A 13,528-nucleotide genomic window follows, 5' to 3' on the forward strand; every position below is an offset into this window, starting at 1 on the left:
TGGCCCAGCCCTCTCCATCGTTCCCCTCTGTCTCCAAAAGCAAGCAAACAAAACAGCAACAAAGCCTGTAACAATTCAATAGAAAGGTTTCCATGGAGAAAGCCTGCTCCTCTCCTTGTTCTCATCCACCATGCTTCCCTGTCATGTACGTGGAGACCATGTCTAGGGCAACTCCTCTCCTTTCTCACACAAAGTTGGCTTGCTATGTCATTCTACGCCTCTTCTCTTTTCTTACTTGCTATGGCCTGAAATTTTGCCCTGTCAGCGCACATAGTGTCCTCATTCGTGTGTTTCTCTTATAATCACCCAGAATTGCACTGTGTGGCTGTGCTACAGTTTATTCGACTGGGCTTTTCTGCACATGAGAAGTCGGTTGTTTCCAGACTTTTGCTGTTACAAACAATGCTGCAGTGAGTCACTTTGTACATGTGTATTTTCTGTGTTGATAGGTGGGTCTTGGGGATAAACCCCATGAAGTTGGACTGTGCTAATGGGTAAAGGCACGGTGATCCTGCTGGGTTTCCCAGTAGCATCTTCTCTATGGTTGTGCCCACCACGGACATTGGGATATTCCCCTGCAACCTCCACAAGACAAGGTCTCAGATTTTGTTTTTGAGACGGGGTCTCACTGTACCTGTGTCACTTAGGCCGGAGTGCAGTGGCATGACCTTGGCTCCTGGGCTCAGAAATCTTTCCACCTAACCTCCTATGCCCTGGGACTACAGGCATATGCAACCTTGCCTGGCTAATCTTTTGTGTTTTTTAGGAGACTTGGGGCTTCACCATGTTGCTCAGGCTGGTCTTGAACTCCTGGACCCAAGCCATTCTCCCATCCTCCTACCGCAGCCTCCCAAAGTGCTGGGATTACAAGCATAAGCCACCGTGCCTGGCCATTCTCAGATTTTAAAAAAACCAACTTGATAGGTACATCTAGGATTTCCTAGAGCTTCCTTTCTGTTAGTAATGGCGGCTTTTCCGGGCTGCACTAGACCAGTGTGAACAAAGAACCTGCCGCGTGTGTGCATGTCCACGTGTGTGTGTCCTACACACGGCCCCTGTGCATCCCCTCAAGAAGCAGCACGTGGAGCGGGGCTCAGAGGGTTTATTGTCCACCCTGTGAGGCTCCTGGACTTCTTGGGAGGAACTGGGGGCAGGGGCTGGTCACACGGGTCTGTAGGTCCCATTGTAGCTAAAAGGGGGAGTCACCGAGCAGTCCCTGTCCTCAGGGATCCAGCGCTGGACGTAGTTGGGGGCGTTGTCACGAGGCCACACGATCACAGTGTCTCTGGAAGCCAGGGAGGGGTCCTCGGGGAAGAAGTTGAAGGGCCGGAGCAGGAAGCCCACAGAGTTCCCAGGTGTGGCTGTGTTGGGAATGTCCTCGGAGTGAGGGATGTGCAGGAAGCCCACCGTCACCCAGGCCACCAGGTCCTGCAGGAGACAGAGTGGGCTTCAGTGGGCAGGGCTGAGTACTGACCACTGGAGGCCACTCAGGCCTTTGGTCATTTTCAGTTCTGCCTGGAAACTTGCTGAATTTCTCTCCAGACGCTTTTTAAAGAGATGGGCAACTCTGCTGTGACCTCTGAACTTGCCATCCACACAGCGAGGCACAGCTGCTGTGACTGGGGACAGATCTGGGCAGAGGGTGTTTGGGACTCCCTGATGGTGATGCAGATGGTCCTGGGCTGACCTGGAAGGAGGCAGGGCCGGTGCTGGGCAGGGCTGGAGACAGGGCAGTACCTGGTTTTCAATGTTCTCATTGTTGTGAAGAAACTCCTCAAAGACCACGGGTGGGTCCCACGGGTCGTTCTGGTTGTAGATGCTGCTGCTGCACAGCTCAGACTCCCGGTACCTGGTCACTGCCAGGGGGTACCTGCCACGCAGAGGCGAAGCAGCCAGGCTCAGGGCCCTGGGCTGGGTCCCCAGCCCCACCCAGGGAACAGCTTCAGGCTCAAAATAGAGGAAGGTGACTGCCTTCTCCAAGATGAGAGATTGTCTCCAGTGAGACAGCAGGACTGGCTGCTGTCAACCAAGGTTCAGGTGATTGGCAGGAGTTCTCCCTGCCCCCCCCCAAATGCACAGAGACACAGGCCCCGAAGGACAGACAACCCTTGCACAACACAGGTGTGAACTGCACAGGTCTACTTTTTTTTTTTTTTTTTTTGAGATGTACTTGTGCTCTTGTTGCCTCGGTGAGAGTGCAGTGATGTAATCTTGGCTCACTGAGACCTCCATCTCCTGGGTTCAAGCAATTCTCCAGCCTCAGCCTCCCAAGTAGCTCGGGTTACAGGTGCACACCACCACACCCTGCTAATTTTTGTATTTTTAGTTTCTCTGTGTTGGTCAGGCTAGTCTCGAACCCCTGACATCAGGTGATCCACCTGCCTTGGCCTCCCAAAATGCTGGGATTACAGGCATGAGCCACCACGCCTGGCCCACAGGTCCACTTTCATTTGGGGTTTCTTCCATCTCTGCCATGGAGAGACAGCAAGACCAGCCCCTCCTCCTCCTCAGCCCACTCAATGTGAAGGCAATGAAGATGGAGACCTTTAGATATATTTTCTTTTCCTTGGGGTTTTCTTAATAACATTTTCTTTTATGTAGCTTACTGTATTGTAAGAACACAGTATCTAACACATAGAATATATAAAATATGTGTTCACTGCATGTTTATATTACTGGTAAGGCTGCCAGTCAACAGTAGGCTATTAGTCCTTACTTAGTGGGGAAGTCATAGTTATGCTTGGATTTTTTACCACACTGGGGGGCTGGCACCCCGAATCCCCACATTGTTCAGGGTCACTTGTACACAAAGATACACACATACATATACAACACACATGTGCGCCCAGATACAAAACCACATAGACTCAGAACCCATGGGCACAAACACAGACACAAACACACACACTGAGGGCAGCCCCTGACTCTCCCCCAGGGCCCCTGGGTCTTCCTCACCTTGCCCAGGTGACGGCCTTCTCCTCCTGCCAGCCTGGGGGCAGCACCTGGTCAGCCATGGAGTGGATCTGCAGGCGGTAGCTGCGCTGGTGGCCCCAGGGGTTCTCTGTGGGGCTGGTAAAGAGCAGGTACCCGGGCATCGTCCTCCTGAAGCGGAAGGCTGCCTGGCGCTCCCGGGAATACCGCGTCTGTTCCAGGGTCGGCTGGACCACACGGTGGCTCGGGCTCCAGGGGTTGGTGATATTTTCTAGCTTCATCTGCAGCGTCTGGAAGCTGTTCTCGGTGCCTGGAGGTATGCAGGGAGAAGGAGAACGAGAACTGAGCTGCCAGAACCAAAACCTCCTCATTCTGCCCCAGGATCTCTATCCTCCACCATATCCAACAGCCAACTCTCTGGAATAACCAGGATGCTGGGGGATGCCCTGGGCAGCTGTGGTGATTCCATTACCACTCTGGGAAGTTCCTCTCAAGAGCTCTGCTCATGCCCATTTGCTGTGGCTGCAATCCCAGAGAAGAGGTACCCATCTTTCTCCAGGCACGAGAGGCTCTGCCCAGAGAGGTGACTGGGACTGAGGAGCGGGAGCCACCTCTCTGGTCCTGGTGGCGTCAGTCATTCTACCCAAGCCATTCTTTTATGGTGACATCATCTAGGAGGCACCCTGATTATTTCCAGATAACACACGCTCCATGTCAAAGAGCTAGACAGTGATGTTTCTTACCCTCCCTTGCCCCACTCACAGCCCCAGGGCCAGGCCAGGGAACCCTCAGCACTGTTTACTTTCACCATTTTTCAGGGATACACAGATTTCTAGCTTTAGGTTTTACAGAAGCAGGCTTAGCAAATGCTCCTGATTTTACACTCCCAGGGAGTTATAGTGCCGTCTTCTGGGAGTTTAGTTATTGGTGGGATGCAGATGTTTGAACTGGAGGGCCTCACTTTGAGTACTACCTGCCACATCCAGGTCAACGCGGTAGTGCACCAAGTGAGTGTGTACGTTCCCAATCAGGTGCGTGTGCAGGCGAGAGCCGTGGCGCACCCCCTCCCGGGTGTAGAAGGTGGCATGGATGTAGCCAGTGGCATGCATCTTGGCCTCCATCACCCCGTTGGGGTAGAAGATGAAGTCCCAAATGTAATCATAATTGTAGACAGTTGACGTTGTCCGCAGCACCAGCACCTGGCCCTTCAGCCCGGCATAGAAGTTGAAGCCACCGTTAAAGTTGGAATCAAAGTGCCGCCGAAGGGGCACCCCTGTGGGCATTTCGAAGAGGCAGAGGGCTCGAGGATAACGGACCGGGCCATCGTCATCACAGTAGTGGAAGGCATCCAGGAAGGTGGCGGTCTCTGGGCAGTCGATGCCAGGGGCTAGCTCGTAAGTAACGCTGCCCAGGCCCCAGCTCACATCGAGGTACTTGGTCTGCATGCCTGCAGGTGTGTGTCCTCCGTACAGCGCCGCGGCCTCCTGCACGCTGACTTCATAGGCAATGCGCTCTCCGCGGAAGTGCACGTTCAGGATCTGCAGCCCGGAGGAGGAGCGCAGCCGGAAGGCGAAGCTCCAGCCCCCGTAGAGCACAGTGTTGCCATCCAGCCTGAAGCGAGGGCTGTGGGGCTGGACCAGGCGAGGGCCGCTCACACTGATGGGGCTGGGGAAGTCCCCGCGGAGCTTGTGGGAGGAGAAGAGGGGTGGCTCCTCCGTGCTCTCATGCCCCTGGCCCTTGGGCAGTGGGCCCTCCAGGACCACCGCCTCCACCTCTCCAGCTGCGTACTTCCGAGCTAGTTCCTCTGGGCTCCTGTAGAACTTCCCGTTGTACCACACCTGCTCCACGGCCCAGCGCTGGGGATCTATGCTCCCGTGATCCACGAGGAGCTCCAGCCCAGTGGGGTGCAGAAAATAGCCTTCTACATTGCGCTGCATGATAACCCAACTGCGGCGCTGGCCAGAAGCCACGCCCCGGGGGGCCACGTCGGTGAAGGTCAGGCATCTGTCCTGGCAGTCTTGGAAAGAGAAGCCTGTGGTATTGAGGAAGAACTGATGCAGGGGCTTGGTGGCTTCCTGCAGGGTGTGGTAGAGGAGGGCATACTCTGATGTGGAAACGGGCCTTGATGCCCAGGAGGGCTGGTGCCCAGGCCTGAGGGACAGTGCTCGCATGTAGCGGGGCCCTGGCAGGGGCCCCACGGCAAACTCGGTGACATTGGGATGTTCCTGGTCACCAAAGAAGATGATGGCACGGGCTTCCCGCACAGGACGCCTTTCACCTTTATCCAGAAACCTCAGCACGTGGTGCTTCTTGGGCAGCAGCATCTCAATGAGAAACACGGTGTTCTTGGCCATGGTGGGTGCACTGGAGGACTGCAGTCTCAGCTCCTTCTTGGACCAGAGGAAGCTGTGCACTGCCTTCAGCTCTTGGATGCTCAGGTCTGCAAACACCCCTTCCTTCCTGTGCAGGGTCCCTGGAGAGGGCTCCACCATGGCCATCTGCAGCATCAGGATGGCAGCCACGATCCAGCCCAGGGCTGGCATCTCTCGCGCCATCACTCTGGAATGCAGTAGAGGAGATGAACTTAGTTTTCTTATGGACAGAAATGGGCTTCCCTCAGTTAGGGCCGTGGAGTTTGAGGTCCCTCCGCCTCAGAGTTTTCCTATGCACTGAACTTCCTCCCCTTGCCCTGCCCTAAGCTAGAGGCTGTCTGTGGGAAAGCTGGGGCCCCACGCAGTCCCCAGTGCTGTCGGGCGCGATCTGTGCTTCCATCCATTTGCTTCTGCCCTCTCCTCACTCCTCTGTAAGCGTCCTCCAGTTCTGCCTTCCTTACTTGGGGGGACACTCTTAGCCATGGGCACCATGGGTCACAGACGCCAGGCTGGGCCCCTGCACACACCTCCAGGTGCCTCTTGTGCCCTAGAGTAGCAGACACCTACCTGTATTATCAGCAAAACTACATTTCTGACACAACAAAATAACTTTTAGGTAGACAGACTTTGAAATGCGGTGTAGAAATTCAAAGGTGGGCTCTGGAGTCAGGCTGCCCAAGTCCAGTCCCAGTAACTCATGCCACTAGGACTTGCTGTGTGGCCTCGGGCATGATGCTTAAACTCTCTGGGCCTTCATTTTCTTAGTTATAAAATGAAAGTAACAACAACAATGCTTAGCTCCTAGGGTTGTGGAGATAAATCAGTTAGACGGTAAATGTAAAGCATTTGTGACAATGCCCGCCGTATAGGAAATGTATGAGAAATGTCAGCTGCTCTTCTTGTTAAATTACATACAGCCTATGGACACCAGCACATAAAGTTCCACAGCACGTTTAAAGTTCTAGAGTGATTCAGGTGTGACTAGGCTGCAGACTTACGGCTTTGGAGTGAGGTAGAGTTGCCCAGTCCTGCCCAGCCTTCTTTGTGCCCCCTTCACCTCTCTTGACCACCCAATGCTACTAGGAGGGCCCCTCAAGGAGGGGGTCGTCTTAGGGAGATGCTTTTCCTTTCTCAGGGAGGGTGTGGTCAGGGGCTTCACCTCATAACCCCATCCCCCAAGCAGCCGTAAAATCCTGTGCGTGTAGCTGCAAGCCTCCTGTGGGGCTGGGAGAAGTGGTGGCCATGACCCTGTCTTCCTGTGTGCTGGGTGTGGAGTCTCTGGGAGACAGTTGCTCTTGCCTGATGCTGGCTGGAGCTATCTTGCAGGCCTCAGTTTCTCCAGACCCTAACTTGTCCTACTGTGTACCACGGGCCCTGCCTGGATGGCTGCCATCACCGTGAAATTTCCCTACAGAAGCGCTGCCTTCGCTACCTTGCACCCCCTTCCTCAAGGCTCTGGGTTGACCTGGGAGCCCCGCTTTAGGATTCTGCTTCAGGATTCCTCCCTACCTCAGCTGCGCTTCTCACTTCCTGCAAGCCGTGCCTGAGGCACAGACCCTTGACTGTCGAGGTGGATGCATGAGTGTGCTGGACTCAGAGATCCTTGTTTTCATAGGTAGCTGCCTTTTGCTCCCTAAATCAGAAGCCCTGGGGGTAACCCTGGAGAAAATGCATTCTCCTGTGCAGAAAGACAGGTAGCAGAGAGGTTAATCCACTCCTGGTCTCAGACCTCTGCCTGGCCCAGCCTTCTCCCAGGGGGCCCAGGCTGCCTGCAAGGTGGGACCGAGGATTTCACCTGGAAACTCGGTAGCCCTGAGAAATGTAACTGAGGTGCAGCAGCTCCACTTGGGGTGTATCGTGGGGCGATCCACTGAGGAAACCTGACCATCGTGGACACTTTTCATTCCTTGCTTTTATTTTTGGAAAATGCATTTACACATCACATTTCCAAAGCACAATTTTTGGGAACACAACCCACGTGATAACTGGAGGCCCTGTTTTCCTCTTGGCTTTTTTCCTCCAGGGAAGCTCAACTGCAGGGTATCCCTCCCCACCCGACTCTAGGCCGGTGGCACAGCCTTCGCCGCCATTTGAGGTCAGCTGAAACCCTGCACTGCTGAGGAGGGCTCTGGTTTCGGCCCCAACTAACATACTCACTTCTCCTTGAGCAGCCTTAGTGCTTTGTATTTAATTTGTACACGATGGCCATTTCTTGATTCATAGATAAATGAAAGGTGTTGGTTGAGCCTGTTCCATCACCCAAGGGCTTTCTGGCCCTAGAGGCCATAGTCAAGGCTGATCTGAGATGTCCTTCTCCCTGTTTCCCAGGCCCCCGTCCCCGGGGGCTCTCACGTTGTCCTCATTTTGCTCAACCTTCAGGGCCTCTCATGGGGACGTCCCTCTGGTTGGCCTATCTTGCCCTCTGGTGCTGGCAGAAGACCCTGGAACCCACATGATCTTGGGTTCTCGGAGGCCCTGCTCACCTGAATAGAGCAGGTGAGGGAGGGGCTGCAGGTGGAACCCAAGCCAGTAGGAGGGATATAAGGTGACTGACTGCTTGTGTTCTACATTGAACATTGGCCAGGCCTCTTTTTTTTCTTTAAATAGGCTTCTTTTTCCCCCGAGATAGATTCTTGCTCTTAGCCTAGGCTGGAGCGCAGTGGCGCGACCTTGGATGACTGCAACTTCCACTTCCCGGGTTCAAGTAATTCTCCTGCCTCAGTCTCCTGAGTAGCTGGGATTACAGGTGTGTGCCATCGTGCCTGTTTTAGAGATGGGTTTCAGGCTGGTCTTGAACTCCTGACCTCAAGTGATCCACCTGTCTCAGCCTCCCAAAGTGCTGGGATTACAGGCATGAGCCACTGGGCCTGGCCCAAAGTAGACTTCTTATTAGACTTTAAAAAAAAAATACATAGAGTCAGGATATCACTAGGTTGCCCAGGCTGCTCTTGAACTCCTGGGCTCAAGTGATCCTCCCACCTTGATCTCCCAAAGTGCTGGGATTACAGTAGACTTTTTTTTTTTTTTAAATAAACTCTAAATAAATAGACTTCTTAATAGACTTTATAAAGTCTGCTAAAGGTCTTTTAAAATTCTATTAAAGTCTTCTTTTTTTTTTTTTTTGAGACAGAGTCTTGCTCTGTTGCCCAGCCTGGAGTGCAATGATGCAGTCTAGGCTCATTGCAACCTCTACCTCCCGGGTTCAAGTGATTCTCCTGCCTCAGCCTCCTGAGTAGCTGGGACTACAGGCACATGCCACCACACCTGGTTAATTTTTGTATTTTTAGTAGAGAGTGGGTTTCACTGTGTTTGCCAGAATGGTCTCAAACCCCTGACCTCATGATCCACCCATCTCGGCTTCCCAAAGTACAGGGATTACAGGCATGAGACACCATGCCCAACCAAAGTCTCTAAACAGACTTTTAAAAGAGAAGTTTTAGCCACTTTAAACATCATATGGAACCAAAAAAGAGCCCACATAGCCAAGACAATCCTAAGCAAAAAGAACAGAGCTGGCGGCATCACATTGCCAGACTTCAAGCTAAACTACAAGGCAACAGTAATCAAAACAGCATGGTACTGGTATCAAAACAGAGACATAGACCAATGGAACAGAACAGAGGGCTCCGGAGCAACACCATACATCTACAACCATCTAATCTTTGACAAACCTGACATAAACAAACAATGGGGGAAAGGATTTCCTGTTTAATAAATGGTGTTGGGAAAATTGGCTAGCCATGTGCAGAAAGCAGAAACTGACACCTTACACTAAAATTAACTCCAGATGGATTAAGGACTTAAATATAAGACCTAACACCATAAAAACCCTAGAAGAAGACCTAGGCAAAACCATCCAGGACATAGACATAGGCAAGGACTTCATAACTAAAACACCAAAAGCAATGGCAACAAAAGCCAAAATAGACAAATGGGACCTAATTAAACTCCAGAGCTTCTGTACAGCAAAAGAAACAATCGTTAGAGTGAACTGGCAACCAACAGAATGGGAAAAAATTTTTGCAATCTACCCATCTGACAAAGACTAATATCCAGAACCTACAAAGAACTAAAACAGGTTTACAAGAAAAAAACAAACAAACTCATCCAAAAGTGGGCAAAGGATATGAACAGACACTTTTCAAAAGAAGATATATATGAAGCCAACAAACATGAAAAAATGCTCATCATCACTGGTCATCAGAGAAATGCAAATCAAAACCACACTGAGATACCATCCCACGCCAGTTAGAATGGCGATCATTAAAAAATATGGAGACGGCTGGGCGTGGTGGCTCACACCTGTAATGCCAGCACTTTGGGAAGCCAAGGCGGGTAGATCACGAGGTCAGGAGATTGAGACCATCCAGACCAACATGGTGAAACCCTATCTCTACTAAAAAATACAAAAAATTAGCTGGGCGTGGTGGTGAACACCTGTAGTTCCAGCTACTCAGGAGGCTGAGGCAGGAGAATTGCTTGAACCTGTGAGATGGAGGTTGCAGTGAGCCGAGATCACACCATTGTACCTGGTGCCTGGTGACAGAGTGAGACTCTGTCTCAAAAAAAAAAAAAAAGGAGACAACAGGTGCTGGAGAGGATGTGGGGAAATAGGAACACTTTTACACTGTTGGTGGGAGTGTAAATTAGTTCAACTACTGTGGAAGACAGTGTGGTAATTCCTCAAGGATCTAGAAATAGACATTCCATTTGACCCAGCAATCCCATTCCTGGGTATATACCCAAAGGACTGTAAATCATTGTATTATAAAGACATGTGCACACGCACGTTCATTGTGGCACTGTTTACAATAGCAAAGACCTGGAACCAACCCAAATGCCCATGAATGATAGACTGGACAAAGGAAATGTGGCACATATACACCATGGAATACTAAGAAGCCATAAAAAATGATGAGTTATTGTCCTTTGTAGGGACAGGCATGAACCTGGAAACCATCATTCTCAGCAAACAGACACAAGAACAGAAAATCAAACACCGCATGTTCTCACTCATAGGCGGTATTGAACAATGAGAACACATGGACACAGGGAGGGGAGCATCATCACACACAAGGGTCTGTTGGGGGCTGGTAGGGGAGGGATAGTGAGAGGAAGGGTGGGGAGGGATAATGTGGGGAAAAATGTCAGGTATAGGTGGTGGGGGGGTGGAGGTAGCAAACCACCTTGCCATGAATGTACCTATGCAACAATCTTGCATGATCTACACATGTACCCCAGAACCTAAAGTACAATAAAAAAAGGAGTTTTAGGTTCATAGCAAAATTGAGTGAAAGGTACTGAGAGTTTCTGTATACTCACAGCCCCTACTCATGCAGCCTCCCCACTGTCAATGTCCACACCAGAGCTGTTTGTTACACTGTAACAGATGTTATCAGATGTAATATTTATTACAGCTTATGACCTTGCAGGTCACTGTCACCCGGAGTCCACAGTTTACTTCAGGGCACACTCCTGGCTGCATGTTCTATGGGTTGGACACACATACAATGACATGGACCCACCATTAGCGTATCACACAGAGTAGTTCCACTGCCCCAGAAACCTTCTGTGCTCCACCTCTTTATCCTGCTCTCCCTCCTAACCCCTGGCCATCACTGCTCTTTTTTTTGTCTGCATTGTTTTGCCTTTCCCAGAATGTCCTGTATTTGGAATCTTAACAGTCTGCAGCCCGTCAGGTTGGCTTCTTTCCTTGGCAGTGTGCATTTAGGATACCTCCATGTCCTTTCATGGCCGGGGCTCCTTGTGCACAACATCTTATCCCCATGCTTTTTTTTTTTTGGCTGTTCTGGGAAGGAGAGGGATGTGGAAGAAACTTTCAGTTTCCCCAGGACAAACCTCTGTCCCCATGTGCGGTGGTGGTAGGGGGAGCTGGATGACGGCAATGTTGCCATAAAGGAAGAGGGAGACGTGGTGGCTGGTGAGACCTCCAGACAGGAGCAAGAAGCAAGCCCCCTCCCCACTCACCCTTCTCTCTGAGCCTTCCCCACTCTACCCTGGCCAGCTATTGCCTGCCACCACGCGCTCTGACACCTTCTGTGATGTGCTGGGCTGCCCTCACTTCCTGGCTCTCCTCCCTCTGCGTCCTGTTTCTCCCACCCCTCCTCCCATGCCCTCCTTCCATTCGTTTTCTTCCTACCAGGTCAGCCCCTTCTCAACTCTCCCAAATACCCATCAGAACTCACCTGTGTGCTGCGCTCCCAGTTTGCTCTGCTTCCAGCTTTTGCCCTTACGCTGATCTCTGACTCATTCTTGAAGTTGAACAGACCCCGCCCTGCAGGGAGGGACAAACTCTGGGTGCGAGGACGCTGGCTGCTCAGCACATGTTTCCTGGGTCTGTTTCCTGACAAGGGCCGCCTTCTACAAGGATTTGCTTTGGCTTCTCTGTGATGAGCTGTGCAATGTCATAATATGTTAATGTAGGTGGCATATTTTAGAGACAGAGATAAGGACAAGGGGCCATTTCCTAGCTGGTGGTCTTAACTGAAAATGACAGATGGACCAGGGGAGGGACTGATAGAGGCTGCACCCACAGCAAAGCAGAGAATTCGACCACATGTAGAATAGGACACCAGAGGCAGAACCGTTTGGGAGAAGCAGCCATTCAAGACAAGCTGCGAACCTTGGCGGCTTTTTAATTATCACTGGGACCCTCATCAGATTTAGAAAGGAGAAAGGACTTGGCTGGGCTCTGCACAGAGCAGAGAGGGGAGAGGACACTGGGGCAGGTAGTATCCATGCAGCGGGGGGACAGTGTTAACGTGGCTTTGTCAGGTTGAGAGGGGTGAACATGGCAATGTGGTGACCGGCTGAGCTGGTTGGAAGGGGAGGAGCAGAGTCAGGAAACATGCATGGCTCAGGACTACCAAGAGGTTGTCATCGCCCATGATCAAGGTTAGGCTGCTCAGGGATCAGGCACCGCGTTGTGGTTCTAGGGATTTTGTATTTCTCTTCCTCATCCTTCCTGCTGCCTGCATCGCAAGTCGTTTCAGTGTGCACTGGCCACTAGATGAAGGAAGGTGAAAACACTTAGTCAACTTGACGCTTGCAATTCCACAAGGTCTTTGGTGTCTCTGAGGAAGAGATTCACCTTAAATGTTAAAATGATGATTGACACAAAGACAATGAAAGCTAACATCTTTCGCCTTCAGTGTTCAAGAGGACCGTGAGAGATGCATTCTCAATTATGGGCTCACCAACTCCAGGGAGAACTGGGGAGATCTGGATCAGAAGAGAGTTCCAGGAACAACCTGATTTTGAGGACTATAATCTGTTTCACAAAGGAAACCACAACAAAGTTAATGGACTGAGGACAGATTGAAAAAAGAGACTTGCAAAGATTAAAAGGGAGCAGGACCACATGCAAATGATGGACTTGGACCCTTCCCCACATGGAAACGGACTCAAAAGGGACCAAAGACGTACATGTAAGAGCTAAAACTGTAAAACTCTTAAAGAAAACATAGCAGCCAATCTTCCTGACTTTACACCTAATTCTCTGATGTGACCTCAAAGCACAAATAACCAAAGAAAAAAATAGGTAATTGGATATCATCAGTATTAAAAGACTTTTATGCTTCAAAGAACATCCACAAGAAAGTGAAAAGACAAACCATAGCATGGGAGGAAATATTCTCAAATTATGTATCTGGTAAGAAAATTATATCTAGCATATAAAAAGAACTCTTCCAATTCCATTACAAAAGACAAATAATCCAATTAAAAATGAGCAAAAGATCTGAATAGATGTTCCCTCCCGGAAGACATACCCATGGCCAATATGCACATGGAAAGGTGTTTAGCATCATTAGTCATCAGGGCGATGGAGATCAAAACCACCATGAGATAGCACTTCACATGCACTAGAATTCAAAAGCAAGGTAGCCACAGGCAAGGCAGGAGGCAGAGAACCTGGAAGCCTCGCTGGCAGTTGACAGTGAAATGATGCAGCCACTTTGGAAAACTGTCTGGCTGTTCCTCAAATGACTTAACATTGTTATCATATAACCCAGCAATCCTACTCTTGGGTATATACTCAAGAGAAAGGAAAACATATGTCCACGTGGAAACCGGTACCCGAGTGTTTACTGCAGCATTAGTCCCAATAGCCAAATGGTGGAGACAACTCAGATCTCTCTCCATTGATAAATGAATCAACAAAATGGGGTCTATCCATTCAATGGAACATTATTCAGTCATGAAAA

The 13,528-nt window shown here is 50.6% G+C and overlaps 1 protein-coding gene across 1 annotated transcript; it reads right to left on the minus strand.

Annotated features, from left to right (window-relative positions):
- Positions 1-322: 322 nt before the first annotated feature.
- On the minus strand, positions 323-11,549 carry AOC1 (amine oxidase copper containing 1). Its single transcript, XM_002751842.7, has 5 exons — positions 11,510-11,549; positions 3,905-5,490; positions 2,956-3,241; positions 1,738-1,870; positions 323-1,428 (listed from the first exon to the last, which is right to left on the minus strand). Exons 2-5 carry the CDS (start codon positions 5,484-5,486, stop codon positions 1,162-1,164), a joined length of 2,268 nt encoding a protein of 755 aa, XP_002751888.3. The 5' UTR covers positions 5,487-5,490; positions 11,510-11,549; the 3' UTR covers positions 323-1,161.
- Positions 11,550-13,528: the final 1,979 nt, after the last annotated feature.

Source organism: Callithrix jacchus, chromosome 11 (genome assembly GCF_049354715.1).
Source record: "Callithrix jacchus isolate 240 chromosome 11, calJac240_pri, whole genome shotgun sequence".
Lineage (NCBI taxonomy): Eukaryota > Metazoa > Chordata > Mammalia > Primates > Cebidae > Callithrix > Callithrix jacchus.